General features: G+C 43.4%; 1 protein-coding gene across 1 annotated transcript in view; it reads right to left on the minus strand.

Moving 5' to 3' along the window:
* The window catches only part of LOC126161425 (sialin-like), a 166,997-nt gene extending 145,424 nt beyond the window's left edge, over positions 1 to 21,573 (minus strand). The window contains exon 1 of the mRNA XM_049917224.1: positions 21,414 to 21,573. Within this exon, the coding sequence (XP_049773181.1) occupies positions 21,414 to 21,492 (79 nt within the window). The 5' untranslated portion in view covers positions 21,493 to 21,573. The remainder of the gene's footprint in view (positions 1 to 21,413) is intronic.
* Positions 21,574 to 27,580: the final 6,007 nt, after the last annotated feature.

The raw sequence follows: 27,580 nt of genomic DNA on the forward strand, positions 1-27,580 counted from the left end.
TCAATTACTAGATCGTGACCACGGGTTCGTCGACACTGAACTGCGGATCAATGGAAACTTGTCGCTTAATCGGATGAATCACGTTTTTGCTACACCAGGTCGATGGTCATCTCCATAAACGCCATTATCCAGGCGAACGGCGGTTCGAAATGTGCACCGCGCGAAGAACACAGGGCGTTTGGCGCAGTATTATGCTGTGGGAGACATTCTGCTGCGCTCGCGTGGGACCTGAGGTAGTAATGGGCGACCCACCGGCAACTGTGGACCAACTGCACACCTTTGTGCTTCATGTCTTCCCCACTGACGATGTCATCTTCCAGCAGGATAATTATCCGCGTCTCAAAGCCAAAACCGTGCTACAGTGGTTTGAGGAGTATAATAGTGTAGTCAGGTTGATGTCTTGGCCATGAAATTCATTTGATGTGAATCCAGCTGGAATCATTTGGGTCGCAATCAGGCGCCATCACGTCGTACAAAAATCAGAGGCCTGCTTTTTAAGGAAATCACATGACTTGTGCGTCGACATGTAACACACCTCCACAGATCTACCAATAAACTATCGAATCCATGATGGGCAGGACCGGTGACGTTTTGCGCTCCAAAGATGGGCAAACAAGTTATTAAGCAGGTGGTTATTATGTTTTGGCTCGTCAGTGGCAAATAAATAAGTTTGTACAGTCAAATTTCCGAAATATCATTCAAACATGAACGAAATCATTCGATATACATCACAATATAAATGGCTCTGAGCACTATGGGACTTAACATCTATGGTCATCAGTCCCCTAGAACTCAGAATTACTTAAACGTAACTAACCTAAGGACAGCACACAACACCCGCTCATCACGAGGCAGAGAAATTCCCTGACCCTGCCGAGAATCGAACCCGGGAACCCGGGCGCGTTAAGCGAGAACGCTACCGCACGACCACGAGCTGCGGACTATATACATCACAATAACATTGTTTGTTTTTCATTTTGACATTTTCCTCTTAATTTTTGTTTTTGTATGTTTTCAGCACTTTCAATACAGTTCAATCAACATATTATAAGCACGATTCGCATGCGATCAGAACCAGCAGCTTGTGAGGGACTGCCAGTGACATTTGGGAAAAAGAGAAAGTTGCGATTCCACCTGCCTGCTTTGACCTGTGACATCATCAAGAGTGTGAAACCCCTATTTAAAGCGTACATAACATGGCGACCACGAAGTCACGCATTACAAGGGTGAACAACCAAATAACAACTGGAATATTTAACTCCAGCAATAGAATAAAACTAACGGGACAAGCGCAGGAAATTGGGGTTTTGGATGAGGACAAACTAAATACAGGATAATATGGGTACCACCGCCATTCCAAAACAAATATTAAACCAAAATAAAGCACACGAAATTCTCAACATTCAATACAGCCAAAATGGCAAGAACGAAAACCAGTGGTATCGTAAATTTCGCTTCACCTAAAAAGCTCAAACGAAAAGCACGATATTAGTAAGCCATGCAAGACTCAAAAGTACGGCATCGCGATATTCATTTAATCTACATAGTTCAAACTACACTCCTGGAAATGGAAAACAGAACACATTGACACCGGTGTGTCAGACCCACCATACTTGCTCCGGACACTGCGAGAGGGCTGTACAAGCAATGATCACACGCACGGCACAGCGGACACACCAGGAACCGCGGTGTTGGCCGTCGAATGGCGCTAGCTGCGCAGCATTTGTGCACCGCCGCCGTCAGTGTCAGCCAGTTTGCCGTGGCATACGGAGCTCCATCGCAGTCTTTAACACTGGTAGCATGCCGCGACAGCGTGGACGTGAACCGTATGTGCAGTTGACGGACTTTGAGCGAGGGCGTATAGTGGGCATGCGGGAGGCCGGGTGGACGTACCGCCGAATTGCTCAACACGTGGGGCGTGAGGTCTCCACAGTACATCGATGTTGTCGCCAGTGGTCGGCGGAAGGTGCACGTGCCCGTCGACCTGGGACCGGACCGCAGCGACGCACGGATGCACGCCAAGACCGTAGGATCCTACGCAGTGCCGTAGGGGAGCGCACCGCAACTTCCCAGCAAATTAGGGACACTGTTGCTCCTGGGGTATCGGCGAGGACCATTCGCAAACGTCTCCATGAAGCTGGGCTACGGTCCCACACACCGTTAGGCCGTCTTCCGCTCACGCCCCAACATCGTGCAGCCCGCCTCCAGTGGTGTCGCGACAGGCGTGAATGGAGGGACGAATGGAGACGTGTCGTCTTCAGCGATGAGAGTCGCTTCTGCCTTGGTGCCAATGATGGTCGTATGCGTGTTTGGCGCCGTGCAGGTGAGCGCCTCAATCAGGACTGCATACGACCGAGGCACACAGGGCCAACACCCGGCATCATGGTGTGGGGGAGCGATCTCCTACACTGGCCGTACACCACTGGTGATCGTCGAGGGGACACTGAATAGTGCACGGTACATCCAAACCGTCATCGAACCCATCGTTCTACCATTCCTAGACCGGCAAGGGAACTTGCTGTTCCAACAGGACAATGCACGTCCGCATGTATCCCGTGCCAACCAACGTGCTCTAGAAGGTGTAAGTCAACTACCCTGGCCAGCAAGATCTCCGGATCTGTCCCCCATTGAGCATGTTTGGGACTGGATGAAGCGTCGTCTCACGCGGTCTGCACGTCCAGCACGAACGCTGGTCCAACTGAGGCGCCAGGTGGAAATGGCATGGCAAGCCGTTCCACAGGACTACATCCAGCATCTCTACGATCGTCTCCATGGGAGAATAGCAGCCTGCATTGCTGCGAAAGGTGGATATACACTGTACTAGTGCCGACATTGTGCATGCTCTGTTGCCTGTGTCTATGTGCCTGTGGTTCTGTCAGTGTGATCATGTGATGTATCTGACCCCAGGAATGTGTCAATAAAGTTTCCCCTTCCTGGGACAATGAATTCACGGTGTTCTTATTTCAATTTCCAGGAGTGTATTTTTGTCAGCGCCAAGAAACCCACACACAACGCAAAAATCTAGTATCGCAAATTTCACTTGACCTGTTTTGACGGAGCTTGCAGAACCAAAAACCAACGCACTCAAATCGTAAACTTCAATATCCAAAACATCGCTTACTCTATATACCTACAACGAACTCCACAGTAAAACAAATCAAAACTTACTCACATAACTAATATCAAAACTGTAAACCAATATCCACGATATCTATGAACCACAGTCCAATGCAGTTTACAACCACTAACTAGAAAAACGACGAAATTCATGAAAACTTGCGTCAACTCCAATCTTGATATACATAAACAAATATAAACATAAAACACATTCCAAACACACTACAATAAAAAAAAATAAAAAAAATACTAACCGAAGTCACCATTACATAGATCTTGCTTGGCCAGAGTCCCCCTCCCCCCCCCCCCCCCGAAAACTCAAAAAAAGTAAAACAAAATTGTCCCCAATCAGTCCAAATAACTTGATAGTAGACAACATGTCTTTGGCAATTGAAATAAGTAATGACCTATTCGTAAATTTCTGTCATATTCGTGACTGACAAAAAAAGAAAAATAATTTTAAATCTCAGACCGTAAGAACCCGACGGCACTAATAATTCAGAACACAAGCATGAATCCATCAGCTACGATACACGAAACCAAAGTAAACTACTAGCAAACCGTCGCAAATGGTTCCACCTATATAAACGATCAACAGCATAGCATAAAATTACAAGGAACTTACTTTGATTCAAAAGACACCTCGTAATTCTGACATAGTGCTTGTTTGGTGACGCGCGTGGCCTCCGATAAATGCGGGCCTAAGCGCACGTGTCTGTGACGTCAGCAATGTAGTGTTAACAGCCGGCCGACACAAACTACTTCATAGGAGCTATTACACGATCGTATAACTTTTCCTCGTAGCTGTTCGGGAACGGACGCCAAACATAAATTGGTGGCGAGTGCATTGTTGGAAAAAAGGAGAAGTGGAAACGATTGTGGATGAAACCGTGGATAACGAATGGAGAAGCTCGAAGTGTCCATCAGGATTTGCTTCGTGAGCTGCGAGGACATGAGGAACAACGAAAATTATTTGAGAAAGAGCAAACAAACATTTCACTTTGGCCTTACGAAAGCGGCGCCTCATATTTGCATACACAACACTCATTTACGAAATGCCATTTTTTAATTTCACCGCCGGCCAAAGTGGCCGTGCGGTTAAAGGCGCTGCAGTCTGGAACCGCAAGACCGCTACGGTCGCAGGTTCGAATCCTGCCTCGGGCATGGATGTTTGTGATGTCCTTAGGTTAGTTAGGTTTAACTTGTTCTAAGTTCTAGGGGACTAATGACCTCAGCAGTTGAGTCCCATAGTGCTCAGAGCCATTTTTTTAATTTCATTCCTTGTAATCAACATTTTTGGAAATCTTGAAACTGTGTCATTCATTATTTAAATAATGAAACACACCACTAGTTATGTATTTTTTCACGCTTAATATGGGTGTTTTCGAGAATTTATTCACATTATCAAAAGGAAATATTCACATAGGTATTTGAAGCGATGTTTATATGTGTGTTTTTCTGCCTCTCTCGCTCTGCAGTTGTTATGGTCAACTGCAATCGGACACATTTCTTTAGGCGATTTTCCGAAACATCACGTAAAATACGTATGTAAAGATTTGTACTTGATCATGAGAATAAATTCTCGCAAAGCCTTGTGCAAACTGTAGAAAAATGCGTAACTATTGCAATGTTACTTTCCTTAAATTATGAATGCTATTTCTGCTAAAGATGGTCTCATGACCAATTTAAGATGTTTAACAAAAGACGAAAGCTAATCCAGGTTTCAATATGGTACTTGGATCCCACAATGCACCAATTACGTATTATTCCACAAATATGTGAACCAATAAAAATAAATCACCCAATGAGGAATTCATAAAAGTTATGTTAGGTTATTGAGAGTAGAAATCACATTTGTTTTACTTATGCATACTTGGAACAGACTTGGCTTTTCACATCTTCATCTCCTTCCACAGCCTTTCTTTTTATATGTAAGCTTAACATCATCCACAGTACAGCAAATGCGATGCAGCTGATTGCTGCAGCTATTTCTTGAAGGATTGCAGCCACTTATTAAGGTTTTTGTAGTCAGCGTGCTTTGTGGTATAAAGAATTTAGTATTTTTCAGTGATCACTATGATGATAGCTACGCACCAAATATACTTCATCATTTTATTAAACGCACTAAAGCGAGTGAAGCAACAAGTAAACATTGGCCTCACTCTAACATTTATCAAATATCTTTAATGAAGTTTCTCTACTATATTGTCAAAGAACTGATCTCAGGGCTTTGACACAGTCATATATGTGTATGTGGGCTTTAGTAAGTATTTATCGTTGGCCACTAACACTACACTGCTGACGTCACACAGCCACGTGCTTAGGTCTGTATTTATCGTAGGCCGCGGGCGACACGGGAATGACGTCACATCACTCCAAAATAAAAGCAGAAGCAGGGGGGGGGGGGGGGCGGCACTTCGGCAAGTGTGGTGACAAGCGTTGCGATATCGATGAGTATAACAAGAACACGCTTTGACAGCTACAGTTGTGCTTATATTTGCAAGATGACGCTGTATTGTTTTTGTCTAGGGTGAAGTTGGAAACACCGATGCAACGAGAAACTTCCGCGCAACGGAATCTCGCTTTATTCTTCTTGTAGTTTACAATAAAAAAACTATCACGAAAAGTTTTTGTTTGTGGTGTGTAAAGCTAAGAAACACCTTATTCAAAAGACCAAGAGAAGTATACCCACAGGAGCTGTGAGTTTGAGGAACTGCTGATGGGGGTGCACGTTTTGTAAACTAAATGAAAACATAGGTAGAACTTAGTACTGATTTTCATCACTCAAAATATTGCAATCGCGACAGGTGAAAACAGCATTACGGTTGAAACTTCCTGGCAGATTAAAACTGTACGCCGCACCGAGACTAGAACTCGGGACCTTTGCCTTTCGCGGGCTATCATCTTTCTTTTTTGCATTTTCTTCGTTGTTGATCGTTTTGTTTTGTCGTTGCGGACGTCACATGACTTCCGTTCAAGTTCGTTTGTTGATCCTTCCACTCTATATTACAGAGGCCAACCGGCGCTCTGACGGAACACGCTGAGTTAACGTGCCGGCGCTTTTTGTTTTTTTTTTTTTGTTATGGTTCGTTTGTTGATCCTTTCACTCTGTTTTTTTATTACAGAGGCCAGCCAGCTCTCTGGCCGAACACGCTGAGCTTACCGTGCCGGCACCATCTGAGCTACCCAAGCACGACTCACGCCCCGTCCTCACAACTTTACTTCCACCAGTACCTCGTTTCATATCAGCGCACACTCCGCTGCAGAGTGAAAATCTCATTCTGGAAACATTACGGTTGAAAGAAAACTCATCTGTGAAAGACAAAAACTGTAGTTTAGAAACACTTGCCTTACACGCATTACTTATTTCAAGACCTCGTACTCCCTGGAACATTCATTTCCTAGCTCTCCGGCTTGTTTCTTACGCTTAGCGACATCTGTTAAGAACACTGCTTCTGCCTTATCAGGTACGAATGTCGACCTTTGTTCAGTATCACGACGAGTATAAAATTTAGGTCGTGAACTAAACTCAAAGAAGTAACCGCTGATCCTTATATAACACCGAAAGTTGATTAGCGAACATTTTCGTGAGCCATGCCCCCCCCCCCCCCCCCCCTTGTCCTTGATGGCACCAGACAGCTGTAAAAGATCTCGGCGGAATCTTGGATGCGCGTATAACACCAGGAAATAAATTGTACAGCATGCAGGAAATATTTCTTGCCTACACCTCAAATATTCAGAAAAATATTTGCACGCAGACTAAAACAGAAACTATTCCAATCTTTAGTCATGCCGAAAATTCACCACTGTGATATAATTCAAAAGGACACAAATGGCGAATACTGCAGACGTCTCGAGCTAGTCATGAATGATATGTGTGTAGCGTTCGGTTATTTGATAGCGTCAGTCCATGCTATACGCTCACTTAAGTTGGATACTACCGAATGGTTGATGTGTTTTTACATGTTTTCTTACTCACTGGCGCCCCATAACCTCTCTTCGCTTATCTATTGTGTATCAACATTCCAGAAGATCTGATAGTTGATTAATCTTGGCTGTTGCTACGGGTAACGCGAAATCTTTCTCCACCTCCTCATTTCAACCATACTTCCCCGGAAAAAAAACTGATAACCTGTGACTTATTGAAAATCATGCTGCATTCGAAACCAAATTAAAACGTTATCTGTTAATATCGGCCTAACTTCCCCCTTGCGTATTCCAGCTCTGGCCCATCAACCAGCAGCGGGCAAGTATTCCGGTCACATTGCCAACTTTATCCCATCATTCCTCATCCCTATTTTGCGCATCTTTTTTTCTTCCATCTCATTTGCTGACATTACCCTACTATTTGTCGGTCTACCCCGAACGCATCAATTTCTTCTCCAGATTTGATTCCTTTTGTGCTTCGCCATGAATTTCTCTTAGCATGTCGTTATTATCGTTCAGTAGAAACACAGGCAGAAAATTACTTAATGAAATATAAGTATGGTCGACATTACAGCAGTACGAGATATTCATTTCTAAATAAATTTTTTAGTTTTATAATTATGCAGAGCTGATACACCATGCATATTGTAATGTTAACTAAATAAACCATCTTTGGTTTGATGTAAGAGAGGGCCTTAAGGCCATTGTCTTGCCGGATGAAATAAATGAATGAACAAAAAAATTGTGCCCCGTAAATAAAACATTTTTGTGCGTCAGGCACGTATTTATTGTACCACTAAGCATTTCGATTGTTCACATCATCATCGTCAGACGGCTAACTACATATTTACATTCTTGGTGTTAGTGACGAGAACAGAACGCCTTTTCACAACAGTCCAAGTAGAAACAGGCTTCGTATGTTGCTGGTGGAATATTTTTTTCAGAAACAGCACTACTAAAGTGAAAAACATTAATTGTACGAGAGTAATATGAATTTATAAGTGAAATAGAACTAAAAAGACACGGACAGTTGAATGAGGTGAATCTATGCGGATGGCAAAGCTGTACAAACTTATTCTTTATTTTCTACCGTTTTTGGTCGTAGCCGCCATGTTCACAGGAAGAAACGAACTGTGGCCTCTATTAGATCGACAATCCAATAAACTGAAAACCATGAGAATGAGAAAATGTTTACAGAAGCACGTACCACGTTAACAGGTCACGGTTTCGGTGCCAGCACAAAACTGACTTTACTACAGTTAGACACAACGATCATTAAGGTGATAACACGAGAACTGACACGTATTACTACCTTGATGATCGTTCTGTTTAACCATAGTAAAGTCAATTTTGTGCTGGCACCGAAATCATGACCTATTATATGTGGTTCTGCAAGCACTTCAGTAAGTGACTCGCATGGTTTCAGTTTGTCGAATAGAAAGTTGCATAGCATGTCCATCTAAAGTACACAGCTTTTTTCCAGTCCTGTGAAGCAGAAAATCTATGTTAAGTAAATGTGTAAATGTTCGTTTGTATAAAATCATAAATCTCTTAAAGTTGTCCACCAATTGCTTCGTAACTGTGACACAGCTTTGCATTTGAATATGCGCGCATTTTTATACAGCTATTTTTGAATATTTATTATACATAAAAAATACCCGTATGTAATATACAGGGTGTTTCGAAATGAATATACTGGTTTTAAGGCTTTGTAGTATTTATTACGCCCAACTTACAATTGTAAATAATACACAAAATGAAATAGCAACTCAGTCAATTTTGTTTGTATACCTGTGCGCAAAGGTATGAGGATGAAACGACCAACAGCGACTGAAGAACGTGTTGAACGGGTGAGAGTCTTTCACACGTAGCCCCAAGAAATCGTTTCGGCAGTCTAGTCGTGAATTAGCAGCTTTAGTGGAGTCTGTGTGGAGACTTCCAAGGAGACGCTTACAACTACGGCTTTATCGTTTGCAGTTGTTTCAATTCCTAATACTTACAGACTATGGTTTACGTGCCAACTTAGCAAACGAAATGTTGCTGCATGACAACCAAGATATTCTGGGTCGTGTCGTCTTGAGTGATGAATCGACATTATACGTCAGTTGAAGTGTCAACACACATAATGTGCGCATCTGGTGATCAGATAATCTAGATAATCCCCAGAGATGATACAGTTGCAAATTGGATGTTTCTTGTCCTGTATCCCAGCGGTAAGTTTATGGGAGTTAATTTTTCGGTGAAGCAACTGTAACTTGTGTTCATCTTGATGTGCTACAACTATGGCCCGTGTCTCAATTGGAAGACGCTAAACAATTCAACTTTATTTGACAGCAAAATGGTGCGCTGGCTCACTGGCATAACTCAGTACGCGACTGGTTAAACGACTTTGTACCCGATCGCTGGATTGGCCGCAAAGGAGCCCGATAACAGAGCATTTTATACATGATCACGTTCACACACGATCTGTCGCGATTGTGTGTATGTGCCTCCGATACCAGCTGATCTATCCGACTTTAGAAACAAATCAAACAATGGAAAATCCAGGATGGAATGTAACAATACCAGAGAAGGAAAGTTGCTACTCACCATATAGCGGAGATTCTGAGTCGCGATAGGCACTTTAGAAACAGTGTTATTGCAACAGTTACTCTTGACAACTGATCAAGGTTTCGGAGCAAATCGCCTATCGATTCGATGTGTGATCGGTGTTCACAATGAATAATTGTAAGAAAAACTGTTTGTGTTTCTCTAGTGAGGTGAATGTAATATGTGCTACAAAGCCTTAAAACCCTTATATTCGTTTTGAAACACCCTGTATAAAGTGAAAACGTTATTATCAAAAATCTCGAAGACATTGCTATTGAAGTACGTACATTTCTCTACATGAAGTGAGTAATTGTTACGTTATACTGTTACTTTATGCAGCAGTCGAAACGTGACCTGTTTTATCACGCAATGCATATGTCACAAAAACAACTTAACAGAAAAGAAGAAGGACTGAAACTAGACAAGCTGAGGGCCTTAGTGCTAAATAAAACGAGCCGCCAGCTCTTTCCTACTACAAACACCATAAACATACCGTCAGTGCGACTCCGCGATCTGATGACGTCACGAATCGACCGTTGAGTTTACATTCTGTTCCCATATCTCAGTATTTTTGCACAGTTTCATGATGGGCAGCGCCACTCATGTGGTCTACACCCTCCAAAACTCATTCCGAAGCAAGGCTTGCTGTGTTTGTTTGAGACTGAATCGTTAAAGCCAGTGATAACGTCTCCAGCACTGGAAGACGAAACGTTAGGCAGAGAAATGTGCCCTGAACCATGGCCTACAGTCCATAAAAGAAAAACCAAGGACGTAACCTACTTTGCACCTCGGCAGCTGCTGTGAAATCGCGTCTTTGGTTTGCACCAACACCAAGAGTGTACAAACGTTATCTCCATCTGAAGATGATGTGAACAATCGAGACGCTTAGTGGTACGATAGAAATGTTTGAAATAGTGACATCAGTACCCCGTTGGTAATATAAAAAAAAAATCTGTCTCAGTTGAAAAGCATGACGATGATGATGCTTAAGGCATTGAAATTGGTCATATGTTAATAAAAGATATTTTACAATCGAGACATGAAAAATACAGTACTAACAGAAAAAAGTGAGTTACACAGAAAACTTTTTTATTTGTATTTAATTATCACTTGCACGCCTTATGCTGCCGCCTTTTACGAACGAAATTATTATAAATTGGCTCCTTATCTCGAAATGCTCAGCTTACGAGCCTCTACTGCTCGCATAATTTCTGCCTTAGATGTTTGGGTCAGCCTGTATATACAGTAATGTAGCTTCTGAACAGCGGGCTGGATGTAACTAGCTGCCTTCATCGTTTTCCCACTGCCTTCCATCTTTTGTAAAGCCCCTTTCACACGAACGGCTTTCGTACGATACCGCAGTGCTTGCGTTATTCTGAATTACGATGCAACGATGGATGCATGTCCAAAGGAACTTTCCATCAAAAAGCCAGAATAACACAGCCACTGCAATTTGTATTTACCTGCCGACACCGGGCAAACATTCATGTAAAATGTTCCACCTTTACGAGAATATACGTAATGGATCTACAAGTACAGCTTATAGACGCATGGCTGTCGACATATGGGAGTTGTGTGAGTGGGCATTAGTCGCGCTCATATAGCCAAATAGGCGAACGCTCGCGATGAGCGGGAAATCCAGGTTCGAGGTCCGGTACAAATTTTAACTGTCGTCATTCCACTCTACAGCCGATGGTTGTCCATATTCGCAATTGTGAATACATTAAACAACTTTCATGTATCAATCGACTTCTTGCGGTGAGTCTACAGCAGCGCCCCTAGATACACATATACACTCCTGGAAATGGACACCGGTGTGTCAGACCCACCATACTTGCTCCGGACACTGCGAGAGGGCTATACAAGCAATGATCACACGCACGGCACAGCGGACACACCAGGAACCGCGGTGTTGGCCGTCGAGTGGCGCTAGCTGCGCAGCATTTGTGCACCGCCGCCGTCAGTGTCAGCCAGTTTGCCGTGGCATACCGAGCTCCATCGCAGTCTTTAACACTGGTAGCATGCCGCGACAGCGTGGACGTGAACCGTATGTGCAGTTGACGGACTTTGAGCGAGGGCGTATAGTGGGCATGCGGGAGGCCGGGTGGACGTACCGCCGAATTGCTCAACACGTGGGGCGTGAGGTCTCCACAGTACATCGATGTTGTCGCCAGTGGTCGGCGGAAGGTGCACGTGCCCGTCGACCTGGGACCGGACCGCAGCGACGCACGGATGCACGCCAAGACCGTAGGATCCTACGCAGTGCCGTAGGGGACCGCACCGCCACTTCCCAGCAAATTAGGGACACTGTTGCTCCTGGGGTATCGGCGAGGACCATTCGCAACCGTCTCCATGAAGCTGGGCTACGGTCCCGCACACCGTTAGGCCGTATTCCGCTCACACCCCAACATCGTGCAGCCAGCCTCCAGTGGTGTCGCGACAGGCGTGAATGGAGGGGCGAATGGAGACGTGTCGTCTTCAGCGATGAGAGTCGCTTCTGCCTTGGTGCCAATGATGGTCGTATGCGTGTTTGGCGCCGTGCAGGTGAGCGCCACAATCAGGACTGCATACGACCGAGGCACACAGGGCCAACACCCGGCATCATGGTGTGGGGAGCGATCTCCTACACTGGCCGTACACCACTGGTGATCGTCGAGGGGACACTGAATAGTGCACGGTACATCCAAACCGTCATCGAACCCATCGTTCTACCATTCCTAGACCGGCAAGGGAACTTGCTGTTCCAACAGGACAATGCACGTCCGCATGTATCCCGTGCCACCCAACGTGCTCTAGAAGGTGTAAGTCAACTACCCTGGCCAGCAAGATCTCCGGATCTGTCCCCCATTGAGCATGTTTGGGACTAGATGAAGCGTCGTCTCACGCGGTCTGCACGTCCAGCACGAACGCTGGTCCAACTGAGGCGCCAGGTGGAAATGGCATGGCAAGCCGTTCCACAGGACTACATCCAGCATCTCTACGATCGTCTCCATGGGCGAATAGCAGCCTGCATTGCTGCGAAAGGTGGATATACACTGTACTAGTGCCGACATTGTGCATGCTCTGTTGCCTGTGTCTATGTGCCTGTGGTTCTGTCAGTGTGATCATGTGATGTATCTGACCCCAGGAATGTGTCAATAAAGTTTCCCCTTCCTGGGACAATGAATTCACGGTGTTCTTATTTCAATTTCCAGGAGTGTACATTCGTATACTGACAAGAGGACCGCTTCTACTCGTCATCGCAGATTTCACTCAAATTTATGGCACATGCAAAGCTCGGCCAGTAAAGAATGTCGTAAAAGTGGGAGCTCCACATGGCGAAGCGTAGAGGGAAAAAAGTATTTTTGACGCGGGTAAGGCGAGGCATGAACCATTTATGTTAGCGAAGTTTCCAGGCAGCGGTTGGCGCTGATGAAAGACTAAATAACAGTAATCGGAGGTTCGTAGGATCCAGTCCATACGCGGATACTTTTTTTTTTTAATTTTTACGTTACTTACACTGAAAGTAAACCGAAACAATGCTAATATACTGTACGACGGGCGTTTGAAAAGTCCGTGCAAAGTCCAAGAGATGGCGCCACCGGCGCGCATCGAGCTCATGTTTAGTTAGTAGCAACTTTGGAAAGAACGTACACTAAGTTTCAGCCATATTGGTCTATTTCTTTGTGTTTGGCATTCGTGTGAATCAAGTCGAGTGATTGTCAAAAAATGGACGAAAAAGAATTTCGTATGGTGATTAAAATTTACTTTATGAAAGGCAAAACACCTCAGGAGACTAAAGAGAAGCTAGATAAACAATACGGTGACTCTGCACCTTCGATTAGAACAGTTTATAAGTGGTTTCAAAATTTTCGGAGTGGCCGTATGGGCACAAGTGATGCTGAACGTTCTGGACGCCCTGTGGGGGTTACGACTCCAGAAATCATTGATAAAATCCATTATAGGGTGATTGATGACAGAAGAGTTAAGGTGCGTGAGATTGCTAGTCCTGTGGGCATTTCGAATGAACGGGCACATTATATTTTGCATAATCATTTGGATATGAGAAAGCTGTCCGCAAGATGGGGTCCGAGATTGCTCACGCTTCACCAAACACGGAATCGTGTGAAGTGTTGCAAGGATGGTTTGCAGCTGTTCAGGAAGAATCGACAGTACTTTAAGCGTCGTTTTGTCGCTGTGGATGAAGCATGGATACATTACAATACTCCTGAGGCCAAAGAACAATCTAAACAATGGGTTACCAAGGGAGAATCTGCACCAAAAAAGGCGAAGACCATTCCTTCGGCCGGTATGGTTATGGCGACTGTCTTTTCGGATTCGCAAGAGATAATCCTCATTGACTATCTGGAAAAGGGTAAAACTATTAGATGTACATATTATTCATCGTTATTGGACAGTTTGAAAACCGAACTGCAAGAAAAATACCGGCAATTGGACCGCAAAAAAGTCCTTCTCCATCACAACAATGCACCAGCACACATCTGAGCAGTTGTGGTCGCAAAATTAACGGAAATAGCATTCCAACTCCTTTCACATCCCCCCTATTCTCCAAACGGCTCCCTCGGACGACTATTTGCTCCCCAATTTGAAGAAATGGCTGGGGGGACAAAGATTTTATTCAAACGAGGAGGTGATTGCAGCAACTAATAGCTATTTTGCAGACTTGGACAATTCCTATTATTCGGAAGGGATCAACAAATTAGCACAGCGTTGGACAAAGTGTTTCAAGTCTAAAAGGAGACTATGTCGAAAAATAAAAAAGGCTTACCCCAAACACGTAAGTAGTTTCTATTTTTTCACAGACTTTTCAAATGCCCCTCGTATTTATTAATATTTCCATAGAAGGAAAAACAAAGGAAAATTTGGAATGGGAAATAAAATTCCAGGGAGGGACTTCTTTTTTTTTTTTTTTTTTTTTTTTTTTTTTTTTTTTTTTACAGTTGATGACATAGAGGTGCCAGCCAGGGTGATACAGGATGCGGCGCGAGAACTTCCTTATTTGAAACGCGTGGTTCACAGCGGCTGATACGCATTGTTACGTGGGCTTCAGTGCAATCAAAAGTGCGAGACTCAACGTGCATTCAGGAAACAGTTCAACATCTCGCCTGCAGGTCGTGTTCCTGATGGGAAATCAATTGTTATGTGAGTAGACACCTTTATGGATACTGGAAGTGTGCAGAAAAATACACTAGCATCTGCAAGAACCACCGGAACACCTGAAAACATCGAGAGAGTAAGTAAGGATGTCGGTTTCGAAGTCCCCCGAGCGATCTGCACGCAAACATGCAGCTATCCTTGCAATTTCTGAACGCACAGTGAGACGAATTCTTCATGAAGAGTCGAAATTCCATCCGAATAAACTGTCAGCGGTGCACACACTTCATCAACGTGATTTTGTTTCACGCAAAAATGCGTGTGAAGCCTTGATCGATGAGCTGCCTCACGAGGCGTTAGTGTTCTTCAGCGACGAGGCACATTTTGATTTTGTCTGGCTGCGTGAATAAAGAAAATATGCGGTATTGGGGTGGCACGAACCCCCGAGAACTTGACGAGCAGCTCCTGCATACAATACGTATGAGCGTTTGGTGTGTAATATCTTAAAGTTGGCATTATTGGCCCATGGTTTTTCGGAGAGAACGATAAGGTAGTGACGGTCACTACTGAGCGTTATGTTCACATGACTAAACAGTTTTTTCTTCCAGAATTTGAAGAAATGGATGTGGGAGATGTCTGGTTTCAACAAGATGGTGCCGCAGCTCACACGGCACGAACATCGATGACCGTATTGCGCGAACACTTCCCCGATCGTCTCATATTTTTGAGGGGCGATCTCCAGCGGCCAGCACGGTCGCCGAATTTAGCGCCGTGCGGCTTTTTCTTATGGGGCTGTCTCAAATCTTTGGTGTATACCAATCGCCCGCAGACCCTGACTGAGCTTCGGAACAACATTCGTGTTGCTATTGCCAACATCGACAGAGAGATGTTGGAAAAAGTGGACCGAAACTTACGATTTCGACTCTCCGAATGCACTGAGCAGAACGGAGGCCACCTTCAAGATCTCATTTTCAAAACTTAATGGAACGAAACTTTAGTCGTTACTCTTTGTAAAGAAAAAAAGAATTAAATTGATGTCTCCAATACTTTCTGCTTTATAAATTTTATAAATAAGTAATTTCCCGCGCCGCACCCTGTATAATCGCGAAAAGAGTGGAAGCAATAATTTTTTAAGCATCCTGCACATGTTATAAAAGTCTCATTTTTACAATTACACTATTATTTAAAGTTTCTAGACACAAACCAAGCTTGGTTCACTTGCATAGCAGAGTCTATCTCACCGCACAGTTCGAGGGGCATTTGAAAAGTCCGTGCAAAAATAAAAACTACTTACGTGTTTGGGGTAAACATTTTTTTTATTTTCCGACATAGCCTCCTTTTAGACTTATGCACTTCGTCCAACGCTGTTCTAATTTGCTGATCCCTTCCGAATAGTCTGGAACCGCGCGACCGCTACAGTCGCAGGTTCGAATCCTGCCACGGGCATGGATGTGTGTGATGTCCTTAGGTTAGCTAGGTTTAAGTAGTTCTAAGTCCTACGGGACTGATGACCTCAGAAGTTAAGTCCCATAGTGCTCAGAGCCATTTGAACCTTCCGAATAATAGGAATTGTCCAAGTCTGCAATATAGCTATTAGTTGCTACAATCACCTCCTTGTTTGAATATAATCTTTGTCCCGCCAGCCATTTCTTCAAATTGGGGAACAAATAGTAGTCAGAGGGAGCCAAGTCTGTAGAATAGGGGGGATGTGAAACAAGTTGGAATCCTATTTCCATTAATTTCACAACCAAAACTGCTGAGGTGTGTGCTGGTGCATTGTCGTGATGGAAAAGGACATTTTTGCGGTCCAATCGCCGGCGTTTCTCTTGCAGCTCTGTTTTCAAATGGTCCAATAACGATTAATAATATTCATCTGTAATAGTTTTACCCCTTTCCAGATAGTCGATGAGCATTATCCCTTGCGAATCCCAAAAGACAGTCGCCATAACCTTCCTGGCCAATGGAATGGTCTTCGCCTTTTCTGGTGCAGATTCTCCCTTGGTAACCCATTGTCTAGATTGTTGTTTGGTCTTAGGAGTATAGTAATTTATCCATGTTTCATCTACAGTGACGAAACGACGCTTAAAGTCCTGTAGATTCTTCCTGAACAGCTGCAAACCATCCTTGCAACACTTCACACGATTCCATTTTTGGTCAAGCGTGAGCAATCGCGGAACCTATCTTGCGGATAGCTTTCCCATGTCCAAATGTTTATGCAAATATATTATGTACCCATTGATTCAAGATGCCCACAGCACTAACAATCTTACGCACCTTAACTCTTCTGTCATCCATCATCGTATCATGGATTTTATCAATGATTTCTGGAGTCGTAATCTCCACAGGGCGTCCAGAACGTTCAGCATAACTTATGCCCATATGGCCACTCCGAAAATTTTGAAAAAAACTTAAAAACTGTTCTAATCGAAGGTGCAGAGCCACCGTAATATTTATCAAGCTTCTCTTTAGTCTCCTGAGGCGTTTTGTCTTTCATAAACTAATGTTTAATCACCACACAAAATACTTTTTCGTCCATTTTTTGACAATCACTCGACTTCCTTGATTCACACGAATGCCAAACAAAGAAATAGACCAATATGGCTGAGACTTTCCAAAGATATTACTAACTAAACATGACCGCGATACGCGCCGGGGGTGCCATCTCTCGGACTTTTCGAACGCCCCTCGTATGTCAGCGAACCACGCGCAACGCATCATTTCTCCCAATATTGGCGACGGTAACTGGTGAGGTACAACTGAATTTATTTTGATTAAGTCTTCTCGGGATGTGATTTCTTTTTCTCTCTCGACAAGATAAGAACAGTTTTGAAGCTTTTTGATCAAACTGTTAGAAGACGAAAAACATTGCAGTGTTGCATTAGCGGAGTGCATTTGGGTGCAGGGAAGAGGGGCGTGACCATTTTAATACTGCACTATGGCAATGCTTCTTCATTTTGAAAAATAAAGTCATGTAATTGTCGATTTGTTTGTCCTCCCCACCAGTCAATTAACACAAGAATTTTGTTTTTTCGGTTTCATGACATCAAATATAAAATATTTAACATTTCATCGGTTTATTTTCTGTGTAAGTAGCATAAAAATTGGAAATAAAAACCAGGTTGCGCCTAGGGACTCGCTCCCACACGCGCCTAGGATCGCTGAAACAACCGGTTTACGATTACATCGTTTTTTTTTTTCCTTCCACGCCCGTTTAGTCTGTTAAAACCTCTCAAAAGAACCGGTTTCTGACATAACCAATTTTCGTTTATTTATTCGCTATTTTCTGTAACAAACGTAGAAACTGAACAAAGACTGAAAAATTTTGACTCGTTCAGTTTCATGATATATATAGGTTCAAAATATTAAATTAAATGGGCAAAAAAAAAAAAAAAGAAACTTTAGTCCATCCGCCGTGGTGATATGTGGTTGAATATTACAAGAAACACCAGTATTCTTATTGATTCCAATTTTTTGAAACTCTGCTCAAAAATCATGTTGTAATCGAGGCTCATACCATTATTTGGCATTAGGAACAGTGAGAGCTAAAGGGTGGTAACGGAGACCGAAGAACTCTATTTTTCATGCTAATTTGTCCGTTTTCACGGGCTACGAGCAGATAAAGGTAGCACATCAGCTACTTTCTGTTTTTATTGTTACCATAATTTCTTTCCTTTTTTTATTATTTCAGCAGATCAGCTACTTTCTGTTTTAATTGTACATGAGGAATGAAAATTTTGTTAAGTTTTTAATTTATTACTTTAATCATGATTTCCTTCCTTTTTTATTACTTCATAGAAATGGCATACAAATCTAAACTAAAATGTCGGAATCGGTTTTAGCCGGTCGATTTTTCCCACTTTTTTATTTACCGATCTGTACTCTTTCCGTTCCGTCAACCGCTGCCTGGAAACCACGCTAACGTAAATGGCTCATGCCTCTAAGCGACTCGCGCCAAAAATTCTTGCTGACGGTTGACCATCTGTAGCTCCCGCTTCTGTCACTTTCATTTGTGGCCCAGCCGTGCATATACCATAAAAGCGGACGAAACCGGTTATAACGAGCAGGCGCGGTAGCCTTGTGGGGCTCACATCTCGCGAGTATTTGTTAACGTTTACACTCCAGCGCCGAAATTGCGTTCGTTGAGACAACTGCCTGCTGTGCAGTTTGACACCGGAATGGAGAAAGTGAGGCTATAAGCGAAAAAAATCGATGTACAAGGTATATCAAAAAAGACTTTGAAAAATCGTATTGATTTAGCCATTTCACCTACAGGCATGCTTTTGGTGTCATTTTATAGAAAATACATCAAGGTTTTTTACCGTATAAGGTACTTAAATAAGTGAAAAGGTTATGTAGCACACATCCTATCCGAAGTCGATTTATTGCCAAGCAGGTTTCCGTTCTGAGCTCAGATAGATAAGCTTGTAACGGTGGAACATACAAGGTATCCTTGATGATTCCCCACAAAAAAAGTCAAGAGGTGTGTGGTCCGGTGAATGTGGAGGCCATGCAATTGGCGCACCTCAGCCCATTCACTTATGTAGTAAGCCGACATTTAAGAAATCCCGGACGTCTTACCTGTCAACACTTCAAGATGACACCAAGACTACGTCTATAAGTCATTTAAATAAGTTTATACAAATTTTCCAAGTTGTGAAGTCCTTCTTGACACACGCTACATAGTAACAGTATGTGAATGAAAATGAAGTTTATTAATGACTAAAGCAAAATTCACAGTGGATATTCTTGGCAAAGATTGTATGGTAAATTCTTCACACTCACAGAAAAAGTGTTGTCCAAAACATTTCAAACATCTACAATTAATTCCTCGAGAAAATGTGTACAGTACTTCTAAACAAATCAAACAATATTTAGAAGGCAGTAAATTGCGCCTTTTTACTTCACCTTTTGTATTTTTTTTATTTCTCATGTCAAATAAAATAGAAAACTGTTTTCCTTGTTAAACACATTTTTCTTTCTCACTAAACATTTTTCACCGAAAAGAGTTTACCTATTTACGTTATTTATGCACAGTGCAGCCTTTTACTTTGTTCTTCTTTTGTAAAACAAAAATACCTCTTTGCTTTCAGATACGAGATGTGATCAAAAAGAAACAAGAACTTCTTAATTTCACGGCTTCTATACTCCGATTTTCTAAATTTTTCATTCATCTTGTTGTTGCACATGCACCTGATGTGTGTATGCATTTTCAGCTGTTATTAATATTTAATTTACTGTTGATCGGAAAGGTCAAACGTGTTTGGAGTGCTCACCAAAGTCTTACTTTCGAAAAAGATGCATCAGAGATTTAGCATTAAATTTTGCTTGAAAAATGGAATTAAGTGCAGCACCGCATTCGAAATGTTGCCTGTGGCTTTTGGCGAATCTATTATGAGTATGACAAGAGTTTCCGAGTGGTATAAAAGTTTCAAAGAGGGTGGAGAAGGCGTTAAAGACGATGATCGCTCTGGACGCCCTAGCTCATCAATTACTGACGAAGATGTGGAAGAAGTAAAGAAAATGGTTCTAGAAAATTGACGAATTACCATCAGAGAGCTTGCTGATGATGTCAGCATATTCTTTTACTCATTCCGACCAATTTTTTAGATGTTTTGGAATGAAACAGTTTGTTCCGAAATTGTCTATGGACCAAAAACAACGTCGCTTAGACAACTAGTTACGAAACCATACTAAAACCTATGCCCAATCGAAACTGCCTGAAGAATCAATACCGAAAAAATTTCGACAATTCGATCACATTTGAAGTTTCTTCTCACTGTTTTCTTCGATTACAATGGCACAGAATATATGTCTTGTGTTCGTAAGGTCAATAAGGCATACTACCTTAAGTATCCGCCGTTTGCGTGAAGGAATCCGAAGAAAACGACCGTAATTATGAAAAACTACTCATGGAAATTGCAACGCGATAACGCACCCACTCACGCCTCAATGCCTGTTTGTGATTTTTTTTTATTTTTTGGCAAAAAACGAAACCGTTATGTTGCTCCAGCTACCAACTTAGCCGGACATAGCCCAGTCCGACTTCTTTCTATTCTGAGTGTCGAAGTGAACCGTGAAAGAACGTCGTTTTGCCACGACTGATGAGACAAAAACAGAATCGTTGAACGATCTGAAGACCATAACGAAAAGTGAGTTAAAAAGCGCTTCCACGGTAGGATAAAGCGCTAGCACAAGTGCATTATGACTGGGGGGCATTACTTTGAAGGGGACAAAGTTGATGATGAATAAGTGATTATTGAAGAAAAAATAAAGTTCCCGTTGTTAGTTGATCACACCTCGCATTTCATCTCTCTTCTGGAAGAAAGCTAGTAGGCAAAATATCATGCCATCGTGCAACGTTTGCAGTATGTCTATAAAACAAAGCAAACAACACAATGAAGATTATCAAGACGCTTTAGCTCGAGAGCGCTTTGCGAGAATGTAACTTCCGATGTTAGTGTACGACGCCACACTCCACTGTTTCCGCGCATGCGCAGACTGCAGTATATTCAAGGTTGTTTAGAACTCCACACTCGGCACAGTCAATTTGATCATTGTTGTCGCTGACCCACTTGGACATGGTTGGCGGCTGATTTACACGCAGGCACGGGACGCACACCCAAAACGAGGAGTCGGTTTTAACCAGAAAGTCGTTCGCATTAAACTGGCTTAAACAGCAGACTCACCTGGCGCGCCGGCACCGCCACCGCCGCCGGACTTTCCAGGACGCTGCGTCAACGGCCTTGCCTCTGCTTCAGCCTCCATGGCCGCAGACTGGCCGTAACGGCTAGCCCTAGCGTCTAATTGGGCCGCGTTCCTATAGGCTCGCCGTCTCTGTTGATTCTGCGTCCGCGGCGGGCCTTATCGGTCACGAACGCCGACACCGCCTCGCGGTGTCTCTATACGGCACGCGCATGCGCCGTGCGTCCGACGCGTCGGCAAAGTTCATTTCACCGATCACACAGTCAGAGACAAGTTACACAACAGGTTACGCTGCTCGAAGTGGGTCGACTGTGCGCGTAATTCTCACACCTCAATTATCAAACTAATTTATGCTTTCCGTGTTTTAGCATCTAGTGATAATTAGATCTGTTGCAAATATTTGATGTTTGAGATTGATAAAGAGCCTGAATTCCAAGTCACAGATCTCCGTTAACATCTAATCTCTGCAACTCTCTATTACTTGGAACAGTAGAAACAGAGATGAACACGTCGGTAAGTTGACTTGGCGATTTCTGTTTACATTCAGTAATTTCTTACGGCATCATATTTTGGGGCAACTCTTCACTGAGCACGAATGTATTTATTGCACAACGGATAAAATGTGTTATCCATCGTATAGCCTCATCTAGACAGCTCTTTGGACAGTTGGGCACACTGACACCTGAGTTGCTTGGTTAGTTTTGGGGGAGGGGACCAAACAGCGAGGTCATTGATCCCATCGGATTAGGGAAGGATGGGAAAGGAAGTCCGTCATGCCCTTTTAAAGGAACCGTCCCGGTGTTCACTGACAACTGCCTTACACTGCTTTTTTTCCGTGGTGATCTACATCTACATCTACATCTACATCTATACTCCGCGAGCCACCTTACGGTGTGTGGCGGAGGGTACTTATTGTACCACTATCTGATCCCCCCTTCCCTGTTCCATTCACGAATTGTGCGTGGGAAGAACGACTGCTTGTAAGTCTCCGTATTTGCTCTAATTTCTCGGATCTTTTCGTTGTGATCATTACGCGAGATATATGTGGGCGGTAGTAATATGTTGCCCATCTCTTCCCGGAATGTGCTCTCTCGTAATTTCGATAATAAACCTCTCCGTATTGCGTAACGCCTTTCTTGAAGTGTCCGCCACTGGAGCTTGTTCAGCATCTCCGTAACGCTCTCGCGCTGACTAAATGTCCCCATGACGAATCGCGCTGCTTTTCGCTGGATCATGTCTATCTCTTCTATTAATCCAACCTGGTAAAGGTCCCATACTGATGAGCAATACTCAAGAATCGGACGAACAAGCGTTTTGTAAGCTACTTCTTTCGTCGATGAGTCACATTTTCTTAGAATTCTTCCTATGAATCTCAACCTGGCGCCTGCTTTTCCCACTATTTGTTTTATGTGATCATTCCACTTCAGATCGCTCCGGATAGTAACTCCTAAGTATTTTACGGTCGTTACCGCTTCCAATGATTTACCACCTATGGCGTAATCGTACTGGAATGGATTTCTGCCCCTATGTATGCGCATTATATTACATTTATCTACGTTTAGGGAAAGCTGCCAGCTGTCGCACCATGCATTAATCCTCTGCAGGTCTTCCTGGAGTACGTACGAGTCTTCTGATGTTGCTACTTTCTTGTAGACAACCGTGTCATCTGCAAATAGCCTCACGGAGCTACCGATGTTGTCAACTAAGTCATTTATGTATATTGTAAACAATAAAAGTCCTATCACGCTTCCTTGCGGTACTCCCGAAATTACCTCTACATCTGCAGATTTTGAACCGTTAAGAATGACATGTTGTGTTCTTTCTTCTAGGAAATCCTGAATCCAATCACAAACCTGGTCCGATATTCCGTAAGCTCGTATTTTTTTCACTAAACGTAAGTGCGGAACCGTATCAAATGCCTTCCTGAAGTCCAGGAATACGGCATCAATCTGATCGCCAGTGTCTACGGCACTGTGAATTTCTTGGGCAAATAGGGCGAGCTGAGTTTCACATGATCTCTGTTTGCGGAATCCATGTTGGTCATCTACGTGACTATTCTGCAGTACACACTTAAGTGCCTGGCAGAGGGTATACTGAACCAAAACCAACTTCGTCCGAACAGGCATTGAAGGCCCAATGGTAACGACTGGCCGCCATGTCATCCTCAACTCATAATTGTCACTCGATGCGAATATTGAGGGCCACGTGGTCAGCACACTGCTCTCCCAGCTGTTTTCAGTTTTCGTGACTGCAGCCTGCACTTCTCAGTTAAGCAGCTCCTCAGTTTGCCTTACCAGGTCTGAACACACCCCACGTGCCAATAGATCTAGCCAGACCCAGGCGGTCACCCGTCCAAGTGGGAGACGAGTCAGCAGCGCTTAACGTCGATGATCTGACGGGAACCGATGTGACCACTAAGGCAAATCCGCTGGCTGTTCAGCAAACCACTGTCAAATTATTTCTCTAACGTTATAGCCGGCCGCTGTAGCGGAGCGCTTCAGTCTGGAACCGCGCTGCTGCTACGGTCGCAGGTTCGAATCCTGCCTCGGGCATGGACGTGTGTGATGCCCTAATGTTAGTTAGGTTTAAGTAGTTCTAAGTTCTAGGGGACTGATGACCATAGATGTTAAGTCCCATAGTGCTCAGAGCCATTTGAACCAATCTCCAACGTTACACTCCAGAACAGCGCGCGAAAAGGACGAACGCTGAAATCTTTCGGCAAAAAATGGTTCAAATGGCTCTGAGCACTATGGGACTCAACTGCTGTGGTCATAAGTCCCCTAGAACTTAGAACTACTTAAACCTACCTAACCTAAGGACAGCACACAACACCCAGCCATCACGAGGCAGAGAAAATCCCTGACCCCGCCGGGAATCGAACCCGGGAACCCGGGCGTGGGAAGCGAGAACGCTATCGCACGACCACGAGATGCGGGCAATCTTTCGGCAATAAACCCCGATTTCTCTTATTTTATTACGATGATCGATTTTCCCTATTAGGTAGGTGTCAACAAAATAATCTCACATTCAGGGGAGAAAGTGATTGGAATTTCGTGTAAAGGTCTCGCCGCAACGAAAAACGCCTTTTTTCAATGACTGCCACTCAACTCGCCTATCATATCCGTGACACACTCCTTCGTACACTTGCCGACAGTTGATTGCTGTTCAGTTACCAGCCCGTACGAATACGTCTAGGTTTCTAATACTTTTGAACATTTCCTTATGTGAACTGAAATCGCTTGTACTGCAAGTTTCGATAGGGTTAAGAACGCCACTATAACATCGTGAAGACTCTCGTACACGATCGAACATTTTGCCAAACTTCACATGTTCGTCAAATATTTGGCAGTGAGCTGCTTTGTCGGACGTGTTTGTCAACATGGACTGTGTCTGTCGTATTTGGGAGCAATTTTTATTGGTGGCCGATCTGACAAACAAGTTTCGCCGTGTGGCGAAAAAAAAAATTCTTTTGGTAGTCCGCACAGCCACTCATGCACCGTGTGGCGTACGTCTTCATCAGAACGGAACTTCTTTAATCCCATTGCGTCTTTGAGTGGTCCAAACATAATATGGAAATCACTTGGGACAAGGTCTGGTGAGTATGGTAGATGAGGAAGACACTCAAAATGCACGTCTGTGATTGTTACAACTGTTGTACGGGCAGTGTGAGGCCTTGCATTGTCATGTTGCAAAAGGACACCTGCTGACAGCAATCCACGTCGCTTTGATTTGATTGCAGACCGCAGATGATTTTTTAGGAGATCTGTGTATGATGCACTGGTGACTGTGGTCCCTCTGGGCATGTAATGATCTAAAATGACGCGTTTTTCGTCTCAAAAGAGAGTCAGCATAACCTTCCCTGCTGATAGTTCTGTTCGAAACTTCTTTGGTTTTTGGTGATGAGGAATGAGGCCATTCCTTGCTCGCTCTCTTCGTTTTTGGTTGGTGGAAGTGAACCCAGGTTTCGTCCATAGTAACGATTCTTGCAAGGAAGCCGTCACCTTATCGTTCAAAGCACCGAAGAAGTTCTTCACAAGCATCAACACGTCGTTCTCTCATTTCAGGAGTCAGCTGCCGTGGCACCCGTCTTGCCGACACTTTGTGAAACTGGAGCACATCATGCACAACGTGGTGTGCTGACCCATGACTTATCTGTAAACATGCTGCAATGTTATTCAGTGTCACTCGGCGGTTTTCCTTCACTATGGCTTGAACAGCTGCAATGTTCCGTGGAGTCACAACTCGTTGTGCCTGACCTGGACGAGGAGCATCTTCCACTGAAGTCACACCATTTGCAAACTTCCTACTCCATTCGTAGACTTGTTGTGACAAACATGCATCACCGTACTGAACCTTCATTCGTCGATGAATTTCAATAGGTTTCACACCTTCACTACGCAAAAACCGAATAACAGAACGCTGTTCTTCCCTGGTGCAAGTCGCAAGTGGGAGGGGCCATCTTTATAATGATACTGCGACGGTATGTGTGCATCTGCACTATGCTGCCACCTACAGGCCATTCTGCACGGTGTTTGTAGCAAGCTTAGCAACTTACAGGATAACGGCGCCAAATTTCGATTTGTTATTACAAATTTAAGGTTTTCATTTGACTCACCCTCGTATTAAATCTTGTACTTTTATTGTTTTGATTCTAAGAAATTACGTTTCATAAACCTGAATTTCAGAACAACGGTTTGTAAAAAAATGATTTTTCCTTGTAAGTTTTATCAAAAATGTTAAAAATTGAAATTTGATGTGGAATGGTGTTTGCAAACTTGGAAGAGGTGCGTTCCGGCACCTAAAATTGAGGAAATTAAACACTGATCTACACACGACGTACAAGCGAGAGTGCAACAAAATAATGTTCTCGTTTAACACTTCATTTATTGCTTCACATGTTTCCATAATAACATCACTCGCGGCGAGAACACGGCAAGTGCCATAACCCGATTTCCCAGAAACTTCGCTCAGTGGAAGAGGAGTCAAAATAAGCGAACACGTGTCTCGGATTATCCTTACACATTCGAACGTTTCTGAGAAAAATGACGGTCAAAGTATTCCAGGTAACTAGTGTGCCTTTCAGCGAACAACCAGTGTAGTCGAAGCGGTTGGCACAGCGGCTAGCGTGGCGAGTCCACACTTTTTCGCCCCGTGTTCGAAACCTAATTATTATTTTTATTCTTGTTTTTCATTTATCTATCCATGTCCGTACAAAATTACTAGGCGAATGTTTTCCAGTGTATACTAAAATAACGTTGTTCGTATTCGTATTCTAATTGTATGTCTGCTGAAAGAATGAAAAAAGAAAAAGGAAAAAAAATGAATTGAAAAATTATTTGAAATTCTTTTCGGTGTAATTCCTGTTGTGTATCTGGATTAATAATCAATCGGAAGCGGCAGTTCTCGGAAAAGTGATCCGTTATGCGGGGTTTGCCGTGAAATTATCGCTAACGCGTGAAATCTTCAGCAATGTTAACGACGTTTCTTTCTCGAGTGAGATTCATACGAAGAAATGTCGCTGTGTCAAACTTACCTCCGCGCGATGCTCATGTTGTTCAGAATTTCTATGTTTCGAATGTTTCTACGATCGGTGTCATCCAAGAGAGTGTACCACATTTTCCTGAAGTATAAACATGAGAATAAAGTATAGGAATTAAGAATTGATGTCAGAATGAAGTATAAGAATATGAGAATTTAAAAACACAATCCACACATGTATTACATAATAAATGTATGATACTATAAAACTCAGTTGTAATTTTATAGCTCCTTTGTATTGCCTAAATTGATAAGAAACATACGTTTTGTTACGTTCTACGGGCATGGATAGATAGAAGGAAAAAACTTAAATAAATAAAGACAATAATCGGACTTCGAACACGGCACGCGAAAAGTGAGATGCTGAGATGCTAGTCACTGTGTCACAAGTTGGGCTGAGTTTATTGGGCGTAATATGGCACCTAAATTACATCGAAAAATTCGACGATCGTTTTTTCAGAAACGGTCGAGTTTCTAAGAATAAGCAGAGCCATTTGTTCGCTTACCAGAACGAAATTTTCACTCTGCAGCGGAGTGTGCGTTGATATGAACCTCCCTGGCAGTTTAAAACTGTGTGCCTGACCGACACTCGAACTCGGAACCTTTGCCTATC

This window comes from Schistocerca cancellata, chromosome 2, assembly GCF_023864275.1.
Source record: "Schistocerca cancellata isolate TAMUIC-IGC-003103 chromosome 2, iqSchCanc2.1, whole genome shotgun sequence".
In the NCBI taxonomy this organism is placed as follows: Eukaryota; Metazoa; Arthropoda; class Insecta; order Orthoptera; family Acrididae; genus Schistocerca; species Schistocerca cancellata.